The 18,770-nt window shown below is 39.9% G+C and overlaps 1 protein-coding gene across 1 annotated transcript in view; it reads right to left on the bottom strand.

Annotated features, from left to right (window-relative positions):
- Positions 1–16,079, bottom strand: part of WDR49 (WD repeat domain 49) — a 159,592-nt gene extending 143,513 nt beyond the window's left edge. The window contains exon 1 of the mRNA XM_068968895.1: positions 15,912–16,079. Within this exon, the coding sequence (XP_068824996.1) occupies positions 15,912–16,079 (168 nt within the window). The remainder of the gene's footprint in view (positions 1–15,911) is intronic.
- Positions 16,080–18,770: the final 2,691 nt, after the last annotated feature.

The following is an 18,770-nucleotide window of genomic DNA, read 5'->3' as shown; positions in this document are numbered from 1 at the left end:
TAGATAATAATGCATTGAATAGAATAAATGAATTCATGAGTCATAGTAATACTCAACATACAGAGACAGAGTGATAATGAGGGAAGAAAACAAAAGGGGTGAGAAAGAAGTAGCCTCTTTTTTACAGAGTAATGCTATGTTTAGAACAGTCACTCAGTCATGCCTGACTCTTTGTGACACAATAGACTATAGCTCGCCAGGCTCCTCTGTCCTCTGTTCTTGTGTCTCCTGCATTGGCAAGCAGATTCTTTACCACTGTGCCTTCTGGGAATCCAAAACCCCTAGTGGACCCACTTTAATCAAGGGATCCATCTTATAGCATCACCAATAATGGGACAAGCAACATGCTGTGCCTCTGATGTCTCAAGAGGTAGACATAACACTTCTTTCTTGGGGTTGGTGCATGGGGATGACCCACTGAGATGTTACGGGGAGGGAGGTGGGAGGGGGGTTCATGTTTGGGAACACATGTAAGAATTAAAGATTTTAAAATTTAAAAAAAATTTAAAAAAATAAAAAAAATAAAGGTAATCTTACATGATTAAAAAAATAAAAAATAAAAAAATAAAGCCATGTGATATTTAAATGGTAAAAAAAAAAAAGAAGTATTCTTGCCAAAAGTGGTGAACCTAAATCTAACAATGTACCTAAATCAAATTAATGAGAAAATGCAGATTGTAAGATGTTCTAGACATGGCATGACTCCTCAAAAATGTCTATATCATGATAGATCACAAAAAGTAGGATTATACTTCTCAATTAAAGGAAATTAAAGGAAATATGTAATCCTGGAAAGGATCTGTAATTTAAAAATAAGTGAAATACGTTAGTAGGACAAATGGGGATATTTTAATATACACATTCAGGTAATATATGAAGTTAAATTTAGAAGCAGGCCCTTATTCTTAAGAGATATATTTTGAGCTAATAGGGGCAAACTATTATTATGCCTGAACTCACTTTTAAATGACTGAGGTAAAACGACGTACTATGATCTGAATATTCGTGTCCCCTCAAAATTCACCAATTGAAATTTTAATGCCCAACATGATGATATTAGGCAGTGGGGCCTTTGGGAAGTGATAGTTTATGCATATGGAGCTCTTATGAATGGAATTAGTGGTTCTTGTACAAGAGACATCTAGAGCTCCCTAGCCCTCTTCTAGCTCCCTCCCACCATGTGAAGACACAGCAAGAAGTCTATAGCCTGGGAGAGGGTCTTCACCCATCCATCCTGGTTCCCTGATCTCAGACTCCCAGTCTCCGGAACTGTGAGCAATAAACTTCTGTTGTTTGTAAGCTACACATCTGTCATATTGTATTAAGTCTCCTGAAAGGAGTGAGACACTGTACATATATGTATATGTATGTGTGTGTGTGTGTATATACATACACCACACTGGACTTCCCAGGTGGTGCAGTGATAAAGATCTGCCTGCCAATGCTGAAGACATAAGAGACATGGGTTCGATTTCTGGGTTGGAAAGATCCCATGAAAAGGAAATGGCAACCCACTCCAGTATTCTGGCCTGGAGAATTCCAGCGACTGTATAGTCCATGGAGTCGCAAAGAGTCGGACACGACTGAGTGGCTTTCACTTTGCGGGGGTCAGAGTAGTAAAGAAAGCCCAAATTATAAGATAACACTGTGTAAAATAACATTGGAAAATTAGAAGTAAGTTTGAGTGAAGTTTAGCATTCTTCACTAGAGTAAACAGACAGAAATAGATATCAGACTACTTTGGGTGATATTCTGGTTCTGCCAACAACTCAGATGGACCTGGACAAATCCTTTCATTTGGAATTTCGTTTCCTCATCTGTAAAATATAGACAATAAAATAGGTCTCTGTAGTTTCTCTCTTGATTAAAGCTCAGTGAAAGGAAAGTGGTGAAGAAAACTACTTAATATTAAGACAACATATCTAGAGGAGGTGCTACCTTTATTTATTTATTTTTTTTAACTTTAACTTTTTAATCTTTTTTTTTTGTCACACAGAGCAGCATATAGGATTTTAGTTTCCTGACCAGGGATTGAACTCACGTGCCCTACAATAGAAGCACAGAGTCCTAACCACTCTACCAACAGGAAAGTCCAAAAATGGTCCTGCTTTTAAATTCAGCATCATTAGACCATACGTTTAGAAAATAGTAGCAACAAGTCTTTAGGCTATTAAAATATACTGACATTTTAATAACATTTATCTTTGCATTGAATTATGGTATAGATAAAAAGCCCACAAAGCCATTTGGCATACCTTACCTTGCTACAGGCATGGTTCTATTTTTCCATAATTGAGGCCTTGACACATACACAAAAACACACATTTTTTGTTTTAGAATAATATTGTGCACTGTTCTGTTATTTTCTTCTTTTCACTGAATAGCAAATCTTGGCAATTTGGTGTCTTCCTTATTCTTTTTAATAGCAGAGTAGTAGAAGCATACCTCAATTTATTTATTCATTAATTTATTGGTGAACATTTGGGCTATTTTAAATACTCCATTTTATTGACAATATTACAATAAATACTTTATACAAATTTTATTTCTGCCCCTGTCATAATTTATTTAGGATACCTTGTAGAATTAGAATTGCTGGTTCAAAAAGTATACATTTGATATATTTTGGAAAATTGCCTACAAAAAACAGCCTTGACAATTTATAATCTTAGTAATAGTGTCCATTTCCCTGATTCTTTGCCAACAGAAAATATCATCGGTCTTTCTAATATTTTCCAAGCTGATGAATGAAAAGGCTGTCTTCTTTCTTGCTTAGAGCTTCAAATCCAATTCCTAGTGAATTTGAGCATCTTTTAACATGTTTAGCAGCTATTTATACGGTGCTTTTCCTTGAATGCCCAAAATATGACAAAGTATGTAATATATATTATATGTGAAATAACACTGTATGTAAACTAAGCTACATATGATATGTATATGTGCATATATGGGTAGATATGAATAAAAAACACACTGGAAGGATGCAGCATTGAATAGTTACAAATTGCATTATTGTATGGCAGAAAGTGATAAAACATTATAAAGAAATCATCCTCCAATTAAAAAATAAAATAAAACCATTACAATAAAAAAAGCACAACTACAAAAAAAAAAAAAAAGAGTAGTTACCCAGACTAGTCACTGAGGGTGGGCCAGAGGGGATTTCACATGATAAATTTGATTTTATAACCATGAAGATGTTGTATTCATTATAACTTGTTTTTAAAAGGACTGTTAAATGTAACTGTGTATGACTGGCTGCACCAACTTTTCCTGTTTGCCTGTTTCTCCTCCCTCATCTTCTAGGAAATAACCCTGCTTCTCTTTCTGTATTGTATTGTATGTAAGGACTCCAGTTGTTTCTTTACCCCCATGAAGGATTTCCCTAAGATCCAGTCTTAGACACTCTGCTCTTTCCTCAAGATGATCTCATTTGCACCCAGGGTCTCCACCTTCCGGGATCTCACACGGATTTCTCTCTGCCTTTCTGATCCTTCTACTTGGCTCTAGTTGTACTTAATCAGAGCATCTGCAATTAGTACAAGAGAAGAACATACAGGAGCTATGAGGAAAGGAGACAGTAATTGGTATTAAGATATTAATCCAGCCAGGGTGGATAGAGAAGGCCTTCTGGGGACAGCGGTATTTAAACATGAAGTATGAATAGGAGTTAGCTGGAGACTGTGGAGAGAGAAGCAGGAATATTTCAACATGAGGCACCGGCATTTGATAGATTCTAAAACAGGAATACTCTTAATAACTAAAATGCCACAAGAACGGACAATATGGGTAATGCTCCATCCAGTGTCAGATAATTTTGTGACTGACTTGTTGGAACTGTAAGCCTAACTGAATACCAGTGGGGAGGGGTGAGCTCTGGGCTTGAAGGAGGGAGGTAAGGATTCCTTTGAGAGAAATGGATGTCCCCATTCTCTACGGCCCTGGTAGAAGAACGTGGAGAAATGGGTCTTAGACTCAAGTAAAAAAGAAAATATTTTCTGGTATCTCTAGGGGCAGAGCTGGATATCTCACAAGCTGGAATCAAGATTGACAGAAAAAATACCAACAACGTCAGATGTGCAGATCATACCATTCTAAAGGCAGAAAGTGAAGAGGAACTAAAGAGCCTCTTGATGAGGGTAAAAGAGGAGAGTGGAAAAACCTGGTTTAAAACTCAAAATTCAAAAAACTAAGATTACGGCAGGCAGTCCCATCACTTCATGGCAAATAGATGAGGGAAAAGTGGAAACAGTGACAGATTTTATCTTCTTGGGCTCTGAAATCACTACAGATGGTGACTGCAGCCATGAAATTAAAAGCGGCTTATTCCTTGGAAGAAAAACTATGACAAACCTAGACAGCATATTAACAAGCAGAAACATTCACTTTGCCAACAAAAGTCCATATAGTCAAAACTATGGTTTTCCAGTAGTCATATATGGATGTGAGAGTTGGACTGTAAAGAAGGCTGAGCACTGAATAATTGATGCTTTCAAATGGTGGTTCTGGAGAAGACTCTTGAGAATTTCTTGGACAGCAAGGTGGTCAAACCAGTCAATCCTAAAGGAAATCGATCCTGAATATTCACTGAAATGACTGAGGCTGAAGCTGAAGCTCCAATACTTCGGCCACTTGATGCAAAGAGCCAATTGACTGGAAAAGACCCTGATGTTAGAAAAATTGAGGGCAGCAGGAGAAGGGGGCAACAGAGGATGAGATGGTTGGATGGCATCACCAACTCAATGGATACTAGTTTGAGCAAACTCCAGGAGATAGTGAAGGACAGGGAAGTCTGGCATGCTGCAGCTCATGGGGTCACAAAGAGTAGGACATGACTGAGTGACTGAACACCAACAATCACCAGAGGTAATAATTGGTTTGGCCTCCAGGTTCTAAGGAATGAAGAGTCTGGTATACTTCCAGGGAGGACTGAAGGGCTGAGAGTAGCCTGTTGGCCATATATATATGACCAGAAATATGGAAAGGGGGCAAGCTACTAGGATACCAAGAAAAAGCTCTAATTGTCCAATAGAACTTTCTCTGATGAAGAAAATATTCTATAATCTGTGTTCTCTACTGTGGTGGCTACTAGCCACATGTACTTACTTAATACTTTAAACATGGCTGGTGCTTGTGAGGAACTGAATTTTTATTTTATTAAGTAAGTCCTAACTTTATTATGCTTATTCCTTGGAAGGAAAGTTATTGACCAACCTAGACAGCATATTAAAAAGCAGAGACATCACTTTATCAACAAAGGTCCATCTAGTTAAGGCTATGGTTTTTCCAGTGGTCATGTATAGATGTGAGAGTTGGACTATAACATAGCTGAGTGCTGAAGAATTGATGCTTTTGAACTGTGGTGTTGGAGAAGACTCTTGAGAATCCCTTGAATTGTAAGGCGATCCAACCAGTCCATCCTAAAGGAGATCAGTCCTGGGTTTTCATTGGAAGGACTGATGTGGAAGCTGAAATTCCAATACTTTGGCCACCTCACACGAAGAGCTGACTCATTTGGAAAGACCCTGATGCTGGGAAAGATTGAGGGCAGGAGGAGGAGGGGACAACAGAGGATGAGATGGTTGGATGGCATCACTGACTCAATGGAAATGGGTTTCGGTGGACTTCGGGAGTTGATGGACAGGGAGGCCTGGCGTGCTGCAGTTCATGGGGTCGCAAAGAGTCAGACATGACTGAGCAACTGAACTGAACTGAACTTTATTTCATTTTAATTTAAATAGCCACCTTTGGCTCAAGGCCGCCATATTGGACAGATCTGGAGAAAGACCAGTGTGACAACCAGGCCTCAGAGGTTGTAAGAATTAAGAAGAGAGAACCTGGGAAGCAATAGAGTATAGGAAAACTGTGTCCCTGGAAGTCCTCAGCAGAGAATGCTGGTGCCCAGAGTCAAGATCTAACAAGACTCTTTTCCATAATATGTTGGTAACACCTGATGAGGGGAAAAAATGATCCAAGGGACTTGTGTCTGACCAGAGCTTCAGGGAAAGATCAGAATCATGAAGGGCAATTCAGAGGGCTCTTGTCTAATCATTGGGTGTAACTATATTTGCTAACACAGCACAAATGCAAAATCAAAATAGCACAAATTATATTTCTCCAATTGTCTGTTTTCCTCATTTTTCTTTCTTAATTTTTAGAAAATTTGAAAAGGTAGGCTGTGCCCTTCATCTTGGTTTCTCTGGTGGCCCAGCAATAAACAATCTGCCTACTATAGAGGAAAACACAGAGATGTGGTGTGATCCCTGGGTTGGAAAGATCCTTTGGAGGAGGGCATGACACCCCACTCCAGTATTCTTGCCTGGGAAATCTCATGGACAGAGGAGCCTGGCAGGCTATGATCTGTGGGGTCACAAAGAGTTGGACACGACTGAAGTGACTGAGGAAGCACACAGCCCATGGTGTAAAGGTCTGGCTAAGTGGATATACTACAAATGAATAGCAATAGGGATCTTTGCTTGCTTGCTTTCTCCTTTATAACAAGCTTCTTGCTTGCCTTCTCTACTCCAATCCTGGCCAAAGCTTAAGGTTAAAATGTTTGTCCCTCAAAAGTACTCTTCATCACCCTCTCTGATCTAGATTAATTTTTATAAATGCCAGTTCTGAAAGCAAACAGAGAAATTAGAAAAGGCATGAAGCTGTTAGAACTTGTCACAAAATTCAACACAAGGGCAGCAGTGTTCAGGAAGGTCGATTTTTCATGTGTGTTGACAGAGAACTTCACTTGCTTGCGTTCCAATGATGGCATCCTTTGTTAACCTCCCCATGAATTCTAACAATTCAGACAAAACCACCAAAGCATCCTCTGTCGTTTCTGTTTGTGCCAACCACAGGGCTATCAAATTTGTCTTCATGCTATTACCTTAACGATGAGGAGGGGCACCTGCAGGGTTCACTGATTTTCTGCTGCCATCAAAAATGAGGTTTTTTGATTCCTCTAAGGGAGCTGGAGTGAGAAATGCTCTGACCTGCTGCTTTTGGTCAGCAAGTGATGGATTGACTGAAATTGCTGGATGCACTCTGTACTATGGAATACAGCTGTAGGTTAAGCTTTACCTGTTTACCTCCTCACAGGCCTCCACTGAATGCCTTCAGAAAGGAAAAAGTAATAAAAAAGCAATGAGTTATTCCTATCCTTCCCTTTCATTCTTACACCCTTCTGTGCATTGATTTATTATAGGACTTATTACTTGCTGATTTGCATTAATTCCAAGTGACCAAGGCACAGTGTCTCTGTGGTACTAACTTGACATGTTCGTTTGATTATTAAAGTCCGTATTCTATTGGATTTCTGTTCCTTAGAGCAAATCCCAAAGGGTGGGTGCCTGGTGGTCAGTGGGAGCCTGGTGGCCAGTGGGAGACCTGCCATACAAAGGGCTGGAAGGTTGACAATCTACCCCAGGGCCCTGGCTCTGCTCTATAGGGTAACTCATTAAATATCTTTGAGCTTTATTCTCCCCATGTGTAAATGGGAAATAAAAATACCTGCCCTGACTAGATTCCAGGCTGGTGAGAGGATCAAATCACATGATACCTACAGAGATATTTGGTAAAATCTCACCGTACTTCAAAGACATTAAATTTTTATTCATCATTTTTACCTCCACTGATTTCCAGAAAGAACTTGAGTTCAGTTACAATAGATAGGCAATCAGATCATTAAAAGCAAGATAAAAGAACAAGGATCAAGAATGAAAACAGAAGATAATTGTTTCAGAAAATTTTATGTTAAGAATCATTGTATCAATTGAAGACTAAATTTAAATTTGAACTTCCTGGCAACAGACACAAAATATAAAGCATCCTTAGGAACATCAGTTCAGTTCAGTCGCTCAGTCGTGTCCAACTCTTTGCAACCCCATAAATCACAGCACGCCAGGCCTCCCTGTCCATCACCAACTCCCGGAGTTCACTCAGATTCACATCCATCAAGTCAGTGATACCATCCAGCCATCTCATCCTCTGTCATCCCCTTCTCCTCATGCCCCCAATCCCTCCCAGCATCAGAGTCTTTTCCAATGAGTCAACTCTTCGCATGAGGTGGCCAAAGTACTGGAGTTTCAGCTTTAGCATCATTCCTTCCAAAGAAATCCCAGGGCTGATCTCCTTCAGAATGGACTGCTTGGATCTCCTTGCAGTCCAAGGGACTCTCAAGAGTCTTCTCCAACACCACAGTTCAAAAGCATCACTTCTTTGGTGCTCAGCCTTCTTCACAGTCCAACTCTCACATCCATACATGACCACTGGAAAAACCATAGCCTTGACTAGATGGACATTAGTCAGCAAAGTAATGTCTCTGCTTCTGAATATGCTATCTAGGTTGGTCATAACTTTTCTTCCAAGGAGTAAGCGTCTTTTAATTTTATGGCTGCAGTCACCATCTGCAGTGATTTTGGAGCCCCCAAAAATAAAGTCTGACACTGTTTCCACTGTTTCCCCATCTATTTGCCATGAAGTGACAGGACCGGATGCCATGATCTTCGTTTTCTGAATGTTGAGCTTTAAGCCAACTTTTTCACTCTCCACTTTCACTTTCATCAAGAGGCTCTTTAGTTCCTCTTCACTTTCTGCCATAAGGGTGGTGTCATCTGCATATCTGAGGTTATTGATATTTCTTCCAGCAATCTTGATTCCAGCTTGTGTTTCTTCCAGCCCAGCGTTTCTCATGATGTACTCTGCATAGAAGTTAAATAAGCAGGGTGACAATATACAGCCTTGACATACTCCTTTTCCTATTTGAAACCAGTCTGTTGTTCCATGTCCAGTTCTAACTCTTGCTTCCTGACCTGCATTCAGATTTCTCAAGAGGCAGGTTAGGTGGTCTGGTATTCCCATATCTCTCAGAATCTTCCACAGTTTATAGTGATCCACACAGTCAAAGGCTTTGGCATAGTCAATAAAGCAGAAATAGATGTTTTTCTGGAACTCTCTTGCTTTTTCCATGATCCAGAGGATGTTGGCAATTTGATCTCTGGTCCCTCTGCCTTTTCTAAAACCAGCTTGAACATCAGGAAGTTCACGGTTCACATATTGCTGAAGTCTGGCTTGGAGAATTTTGAGCGTTACTTTACTAGCATGTGAGATGAGTGCAATTGTGTGGTAGTTTGAGCATTCTTTGGCATTGTCTTTCTTTGGGATTGGAATGAAAACTGACTTTTCCAGTCCTGTGGCCACTGCTGAGTTGTCCAAATTTGCTGACATATTGAGTGCAGCACTTTCACAGCATCATCTTTCAGGATTTGAAACAGCTCAACTGGAATTCCATCACCTCCACTAGCTTTGTTCGTAGTGATGCTTTCTAAGGCCCACTTGACTTCACATTCCAGGATGTCTGGCTCTAGATGAGTGATCACACCATTGTGATTATCCAGGTCGTGAAGATTTTTTTTGTACAGTTCTTCTGTATATTCTTGCCACCTCTTCTTAATATCGTCTGCTTCTGTTAGGTCCATACCATTTCTGTCCTTTATCGACATTTATATGTCCTTAGGAACATAGCTTTCCTTAATCTATGAAATATAGCACACCGGTTTATTAGGAGAGATGTAAATTTTCCTACCATTACACTCTGAGGATAGTGAGTGAGACTGTTTTCTGGGCACACACCTGCCTACCCTTTCCAGCTGCCCTTGCAGTAGAGATGGGAGTTTGGCCCATGAAACCTCCCCCATGTGCTCCTTCTAGCTCTTACTCCTATGACTAGCTTGACACATGGCCAGCCTGAAGGCAGAAGATGGAAGGAGCTTGCCTATTAGAATCCCTACTTGGAGCTGCTACCAATTAGAATTATCTGCCCTCTACATGAGTGATAAATAAACCTCTATCATGAATGTGCTATTATATACTTTACACAATTTGCACACCCTGTAAAATTTTCTAGTATCAGAACTTTATTGGATACCATACTCTACAGTTGTTAACTATCAGTCCTACCTTAAAAATAATTTTTAAGTGATCTTCATGGACTGTATCATATTTTGACAGAGACAAGCAAAATCTAACAGTTCTGAGGAGAGGTGAAACAAAGATGGGTGGTTTTATTTATGCGTTTGGGATGGTGATGTCTAGGGTAGAGGAAAAAAAGAAGCAAGAGGTAAGAAGAGTTCTGGAACATGAGCTACATCTAGGAAGGCCTGTCCATTTGGGTACATAAATAGCAAAGATACAGTGGGCAGTGAGAAGGCAAGTCCCTTATGAACTGGGAGAGTCCTAGAGTTTAGAAAGGACAGGGACTTCCCTAGCAGTCCAGGGGCTAGGACTCTGACCTCCAATGCCAGGGGCTAGGGTTCAAAACCTGGTCAGGGAACTCTGATCTCACATGCCAACTGGCATGGACAAAAAAATAAATAAATAAAATAAACTAATTTATATATATATAAAAGAAAGGCTAAATAATGGGAAAAGTGGGAATCTTTTTTTTCAATCTCATATCCCTTTAATAGATTACCCACCCACCCATCGCTTACTTTAAAAATACAGACTAACACTGTCACCATCAATTGGGTTACTCAAGTAATTTCTCCTTCTCATGTCTGGGAGGTGAAGATGGAAGGGGTAGAACAGGAGGATCAGAAGACTGAGATCATCCTTGTTTGTTTGTTCGTTTGGAGGGGGGTTAATATGACTTACCTAACTGTAAATGTCGGAGAAGGCAATGGCAACCCACTCTAGTACTCTTGCCTGGAGAATCCCAGGGATGGGGGAGCCTGGTGGGCTGCCATCTATGGGGTCGCACAGAGTCGGACACAACTGAAGCAACTTAGCAGCAGCAACTGTAAATGTATGTAATTAGATTTTTGATAACAGTGACTTTCTGGATTCCTTAAAGTCTACCTTGCCTAGCAGGGCATCAGAACTCTCGATTTTGTCCTGTTGGTACGAGGGAAGCATTATTCATAGGCCCTGCTGTAGACAAGAATGTTGGGAATTTTTATAAAGACAATCAAGATGAATACATCATAAATTCTGTGGATTTAATCATTTATTATACCTTAAGCGCAATTTTCAGAACTGCAAATACCTCCTGAACTTCTCTGGTCTATCGAGGTTAAGTGAGCACAAGTGCATTGTGTTTAGATTCCATTCACCCCCCAAGATAAGTGTGTTCTGAGAACCTTCCCTGAAAATCTCTGGGGACTTCCTGTTAGGATTTTTACCATGCCTTTCTCACACTGAACTGTTTTGGCCCTTCCTACTTTAAGCATAAATAGCTCCCCATTTACATATGGTTTAGGAGCTTCATTTCAAGCTATTTAAGCTTAAGATTTAGTAGGACTTGGGCAAATGGCCATGTATGGATGTGAAAGTTTGACTGTGAAGAAAGCTGAGCACGGAAGAATTGATGCTTCTGAACTGTGGTGTTGGAGAAGACTCTTGAGAGTCCCTTGAACTGCAAGGAGATCCAACTAGTCCATTCTGAAGGAGATCAGTCCTGGGTGTTCTTTGGAAGGACTGATTCTAAAGCTGAAACTCCAATACTTTGGCCACCTCATGCGAAGAGTTGACTCATTGGAAAAAACTCTGATGCTGGGAGGGGCTGGGGGCAGGAGGAGAAGGGTACGACAGAGGATGAGATGGCTGGATGGCATTATCGACTCAACAGACATGAGTTTGAGTGAACTCCGGGAGTTGGTGATGGACAGGGAGGCCTGGCGTGCTGCGATTCATGGGGTCGCAAAGAGTCAGACACGACTGAGTGACTGAACTGAACTGAACGGGGCAAATGGCAGCACAGAGCAGACAAGTAGGGCCAGAAAGGATGGACCAGGGGATGCTACAGACAGCGCGGCTGACAGAGGCAGATGAGGACCCAATCCAGCAGCGTAGCAAACTATAGACCCAAGCCAAACAGGCAACAAGGTTTCCAAGATCAAAGAGCAGATTGTCCTGATATAAAGAAATCAGCCATGGAGAAGTCAAGAAAAGAAACATTCAAGAACCTACATAGCCACAGTCTTGGGGGAAGAAAATCAAAATATATCAAGTCTCAATGCAGTGTTTCCAAAATCCCATTTCCCTTAGATCATTAATTTCTACTTCTCAAGCTTCCTATAAAATCAGCAAATCATAGGCATCCTTCTTCACACAATAAGGGGCTACTGAAGTATCTAAGAAAATGTAAAATATGTTTGACATTAAAATAATATGACTATCCAGAGAGCACATCATTTCTTTAAGTAGGGAAGTTTGGGTAACAAGCATTTTACAGTTCTATGACTAATACAACTGAAATATGGCTTTTTGGACACCATCACATAAAAGAAAAAAGAAAACCTCATAGTTACATTTCTAGTACTTCTATCTAGATAACTTCTTTGTTCTAAAGAAGAGGATCAAGATATCTTGGCATCTTTCACATGGTAATCAAATATGAAATAAGAGATGAAAAGATGAGCTTTTGTACTCTTCTGTGTGAATCTGTGTCTTTGCAACTCATTGTTTCCACTTCCTATCCCAACCAAAAGGAATAGAAAAGCATTGTTGTGAGTGTTATTCAAAGCTTAATTTGGTGGGGAGGCGGGAAATGTATGTGTTAAAGTTAAGAGACTATTAAAGGCCATGTGGTTCAATTTCTACTCACTGAAGATATAATAACTATGTTGACTGAGCACTTTTTCTATATCAAGCACTCTTTCAAGTGCTTTCCAGATAATATTTCATTGAAACCTCACAACAACCCTGTTAGAGAGATTAAGTGTTTTGCACAAAGTCACATTGTCAGTGACAAAACAAGGATTCAAATCCAAGAAGTCTGACCCCCGACTCTTAAACACTGATTCTGACTCATTTATCCCATCAAACAATAAATGTAAGCACTACTCAAGCTCTCCTCCCCGCCTTTTTTTAAAGAATTTTTTGTTGTGGACCATTTTTAATGTATTTATTGAATTTGTTACAATATTGCTTCTGTTTTATGTCTTGGTTTTTCGGCCAGAGGGCATGTGGGATCTTAGCTCCCCAACCAGGGATCAAACCTGCACCCTGTGCCTTGGAAGGCCAAGTTTCAACCACTGGACCACCAGGGAAGTCCCAAGCACTTTATCTTTAAATGTCACTACTAAGATTTATATGGTATGTAATAACTCATTTGGAAACACGTGAAACATTCACTACACAATTCAAAGACTCATCTTTCCATTTTTCAAGTAAGCATTGCTACTGCTATTTAAGAACATGGACTTCGCCTATTACCTGACAACTCTTCAGCTCCAAATAAGCTATCTGGGTACAAGAAAACAAAACAAGAGATAAAAGGATCCAGTTTCAGAATTGTGGCATTCCAAGAGTGTGTCTTTAATGAATGGACTACAAATAATTGCCTTCAGAGTTCTATGATGCAGAACAACCCGTGAGGGCAGTTTTTCCTTTTACGGCAATCTATACCTGTGACCTGTGGGCCCATGCCTCACGACAGATGGAAGAGAGTTTGTGGAAATCATCTAGTGCATCATTCCTCTCTAGGTGTCGGTGCTGTTTGTGGAATCTGTGTTGTCTCAAGGGCCTGATTTTCATTCCTGATTGTACGGTTGCCATTGGATCATTCCATTCTGTCTGTTGAGTCTGTTAAAATTGGATGGACTTTCACTTTTCCTTGAAGTAAGCCTGCAAAGCTCAATTTCTTTTTTAAACGCTGTCATTAGATTCTCTAGGTTCATGCAAGCTCTGAATAGTAATCTCTTTCTCCTTTTCAACCCATCAGTGGTACCTGATCTTCAAAGTGCTTAATTTCAAAACAAGCGATCCAGTCTTTGAAACATTTATTAGAGATTTAAAAAAAAAAGAGATCTTGAAATTGAATTGTCCCATTTTACTTTGGTTCACTCCAGAATAATCAGTAATTTGGAAAGAACATCCACCCCTAACCTTTTGTAGCAGTTTAGCAGTTTCACTCTCTAACCCATGGACTTTATAACATAGACTCTCCTAACAGACCCTAGCACTCTACTTCATGTTCTGAGCACCAGAACAAAACTGCCCACATTTCTGTTCATTTCAGAGTCAAAGCTGTCAAAGTCTGTGGTTACGTTTTTCTGAATGCCCTCAAGCTGTCAAAATGTTTGCAATGTCTATCAAAATATGCCAGATTCATTTAGGGCATTGGACATGAGCAGCACTAAAAGTCTTTTCAGACAAGTGGGTTTGGATGAACTGCAAAAACGTGAAGATTAAAATGAGAAAAGTGTAGGGCAGAGCATGTCTGTCCTACTAAATATGATAGAGTCTATTAAAAAGAGATGATTGATACTAATGGGACATTATCAACACAGATAGAATTTAACAGGTTATATAAAATAGAGTATAGTAGTTTTCCAGTGGCTAGTAACTATTTCAGGGGGTAGGTAAAGATTAAAATTTGTGCCAATTACAGGGCAATAGAATGGTTAGATTTCACCATGCTTTATTAATTTCAAGGTGGTATTCCCAAACATTGTACGTCTGTTTCAAATTAACATGACATTCTCAAGCACCCTCAGAGGACATCCTGAAGCCCTGAGAGCATATTTTAGCAAGTGTAATGAAGTAGAAAGGATGGAGGCTCATGTCTACTGAAATTCCACAGCATGGAAGAGTACTTCTTCCTATCAGCACACAAGCTAAAAGTCATTTTGATGTACGCTGTTCATTCTGCACAGAGGCAGAGTTCCAACTTAACTGAGATAGAGAGAAGGAACTTATTCATTTATAGTTAAAATCCCTAAGGTTTATATGTAGAATTAAAACTTAAATTTTTTGTTTTCATTGGCATTGCCCCAATATTTGCAAGAAAGAGTGTCAGACTGATTCCTCACAGGAGATCTGGGACAATGAAGTGCTACCACCTGCTATGAAAAGGAGCCATGTTGCTTAGGGTGAGGCAGGGAAGAATGTCTTCACACAGGAGGTGCATGCGTGGGAGCATGCTCTATCATGTCTGACTCTGTGACCCCACGGACTGTAGCCCACCAGGCACCTCTGTCCGTGGGATTCTCCAGGAAAGAACACAGGAGTGGGTTGCATTTTCTACTCCAGGGGATCTTCCCAACCCAAGGATTAAACCTGCATCTCTACTGTCTCCTGCACTGACATGTGGATTCTTTACCATTAGCATCACCTGAGAAGCTCATATACCTGGAGGTGCCTATTTGCATTTCCAGAGAGATAGGGTTATTACTGGGAGTCACCCTAGAGATCTGGCTTCCCCTTCTTAGCATCATAACTTTCTATTTTTCCAAAAATACATTGATCTCTTTAAAAAATTGTCCAGGAATTCATTTTCCTTCCTGGATGGTAATGATATTCAGTAGCAGCAATTTCATACTAAATAATTTTATCTCACCCAATGAACCAATGGATAAAGTTACTTCGTATTAAATCCAGGTGCAGTGAGACGCCCCAGAGGGATGGTATGGGGAGGGAGGAGGAAGGGGGGTTCAGGACGGGGAACACGTGTATACCCGTGGCGGATTCATGCTGATGTATGGCAAAACCAATACAATACTGTAAAGTAATTAACCTCCAATTAAAATAAATAAATTTATATTAAAAAAATAAATAAATAAATCCAAGTCTGATTAATTCTCTTCAGTTCCCTGTTTTTGTTGTGTCTCTCAATTGTGTCTGACTCTTTCATGACCCCATGGACTGTTAGCCTGTCAGTCTCCTCTACTTTTGGGATTTCCCAGGCAAGAATACTGGAGTGGGTTGCCATTTCCTTCTCCAGGGGATCTTTCTGACCCAGGGATCGAATCTATGTCTCCTGCATTGCAGGCAGATTTTTTACCACTGAGCCACCTGGGAAGCCCTTTTAACTATTTATTAAAAACAAAAAAATCTTTTAAGAGAAAAGTCTTTGTTCCATCCCTGCCTCTTTCACAAACAACTCACACTCTCCAGCAAATAAGATGAGTGCTTACCTCAAAGGCTCTCTGTATTTGGGCAAAGTCACCCAGGGTGAGTTGTTTCTCAAGCAGCACTGTGCTGGCATCTTCCTTTGCAGTTGCACCGTGTGAATTCTTCTCCAGATTCTCTGGCCGGGGCTGAGACCCTTTGTTCAACCCAGGGGTAGCATTCTGGCAACTCATAATGGCTTCACCTCTTTTCAGCAGTCTTCAACTCTCTCTATAAGTTTTTTTTTTTTCCTTTTCTTTTTCACTCAACAGGTGCCTTTGAAAAGAAACAACTTAGCAATCAAATTCCAAAATAAAAGTATATTTCAAGGCACTCAATTAGGAGGCAAAAAATTCAAGCTCAGAGGCAGGGAATGAAAGCTCTTGACTCTCACTCTTCCTTAATTCCAGTTTATTTTCAAAGACCACTGTTGAATCCCTTTAAAACATCCCCCCACCGATATTCTGTTTAACCTAGCTTGATTACAAGAGTGTAAAAGCTTTCCCCCTGGTTTATAGCAACTGACACAAAGTGCTACTTCTAATACTCGTTTAAAATGCATTAGAAAAGCAATTTCTCAAAACTCTCTGGCTAACCTTGCTTTTTTCCATATGTCATGGATTTAAACTCCGTTTTCTTGTCTTGAGGTGTGAGGTAACACGGCCGTAGGGTTTCTGTCCCAGTGCAGCGTGTGCCTCTAATGACTACCTTCCCAGCAACGTGGCCTTGTTTGTTTCATGAGTGCATGCTATCTTTGTGTGCCTCCTGGCAACCAGTGTAGCCAACTAAGGCTTCTCCTTTTTCTCCTCCTCTTTACACCCCCATCCTGCCAGCAACTAATGACTGACCTGAAGGTTTGACTAAACAATGTAAACATTAGGGTTTTTTAAAAGGACAATTCAGCCCACTCATTTTTTTTAATTAAACTTCATCACTGCACTATTTAAAGACAACTTTTATAAACGTATTTTCTATGAAACATGTTATGTATTATGAAGCAAGATGATTATTCAAAGAAAACAACAATGAATTTAGGAATTTTACATTTTATGTGTAAAAAATGTTTCATTTGTGTTTAATAAGAATCCATTTCTTATCATCTCTTTGTCTTAGTTTCTATGTGTATAAAATGGGAATCATTTAGCCTTTTTTTTCATTCTTTTCATAAACATTTATTGAGCACCTACTATATATATTTTTAAATTTTATTTATTTTTTTAAATACCAAAAACGTTTTGTATTGGGGTATAGCCAATTAACAATGCTGTGATAATTTCAGGTGAAGAGTGAAGGGACTCAGCCATGCATAAACATGTATCTGTTCTCCTCCAACCCCCACTCCCATCCCGGCTGGCACATAATGTTGAGCAGAGTTTCCTGTGCTATACAGTAGGTCCCTGTTGGTTATCCCTTTTGAATATAGCAGTGTGTACCCTACTGTGTACTTTTGACAACACTGGGAACAATGTGCAGTTGCAAATGGCTAATGTCAGAGGGAATGCTAATTACTTCATATAAGAGATTAATCAAACTCTCCAAGCAAATATTCCAATCACTGTCCCATCTGGAAACAAAATCGTCATCAGTCTACAGTAGGTGCTCTGCATCCACGGGTAGCATAGGTTTTCAATTCCCTGAAAACATGGAAGGAGAACACAGTATAACATAGTATGATAAATCTTACGATAAAACTACCTACAGTACCATCACTGGTTCAGCTAATATTAGTGAAAAGAAAGGAAAAAGGAGAAAGCTAACATTTCGTTTTCACATTTACCATGTACACTAAGCACTTTGTAATTCCTTATCTTGTTAAAGCTTCACAATAATCCTGAAAAGCAGACAAGCTCATTCTTCTCACTTTACAGATGAAGTGAAAGTCACTCAGTCGTGTCTGACTCTTGTGACCCCATGGACTGTAACCCGCCAGGCTCCTCTATACATGGAATTTTCCAGGCAAGAATGCTGTAGTGGGTTTTCATTTCCTACTCCAGGTTACAGATGAAGAGGCAACATTGACCCCAAAAGTCTCATAGTTAGTAAGGTGTAGAAAATGGCAGAGTGGCTCCTGGCTTCAGATGCATGCCTCCTCTGAACCGTATTCTCATCTCTGTAAAACTGAAAAGATATTCTCTAAGTTTTCTTCCAGCAACATCATTCAGTGAGCTAGTCGCAAGGTGATACAAAGCACGTTCCCTGTAACGCAGAGATGGACGCATCCCACAGGCTTTCCTGAACCAGTAGTGAAAAAAATGAAATATCATTCACCCACCCATTAATTTATCCATCTCTCTATCATTCATTCCGAAAACCATTTATTAAGAGTCTCTTGTTTGTCGAGTCCTGGCTTGGACCTGGTGCCTACCCCTGAGGGACTTACAGTCTTGTAGAAACAATTAGCTGTCTGGTCCACCTTTCATGTCAAGTCCCAACCTCTTGCTGTTTTCAGGGCTGTATGGAGAACTGTGAAGTCATATGCAGGCTCAGAGGAAAAAGAACGGCATTATAAATTATAAATTTGTATCACAGGCGCAAAAGGGCTGAGTGGGGCATGTTTATTACACATTTAACTTTCCTGGTTTAGCCCTTCAGTAAATTAGATAAAACATCTTTAAGCCCTAATAAGATAAATTCCCCTAAATTATCTCACATAAGAATAAAATCTGTCTTCTTACCATCCTAATTAGCAAATTAATAATAGTTTAGTTGAGTCAGATCAGTCCTATAAATGTCTATAAAATGTTTTATAGTGATCTGTTGGAGAGTTGGGCTTAATTCCACAACAGACACTAATGAGGGAAGGAAGAGGAAATAGAAAAAAATACTCTGTGAAGCCGCACCGGGAGAGGTAAGCATCCCACTGGCTGACAATGCAAAATTCTCTA

The sequence above is a fragment of the Capricornis sumatraensis genome, chromosome 1 (genome assembly GCF_032405125.1).
Source record: "Capricornis sumatraensis isolate serow.1 chromosome 1, serow.2, whole genome shotgun sequence".
NCBI lineage: Eukaryota > Metazoa > Chordata > Mammalia > Artiodactyla > Bovidae > Capricornis > Capricornis sumatraensis.
Note: the sequence above shows the minus strand (reverse complement) of the source record. Positions and strands in the feature narration are given on the sequence as shown.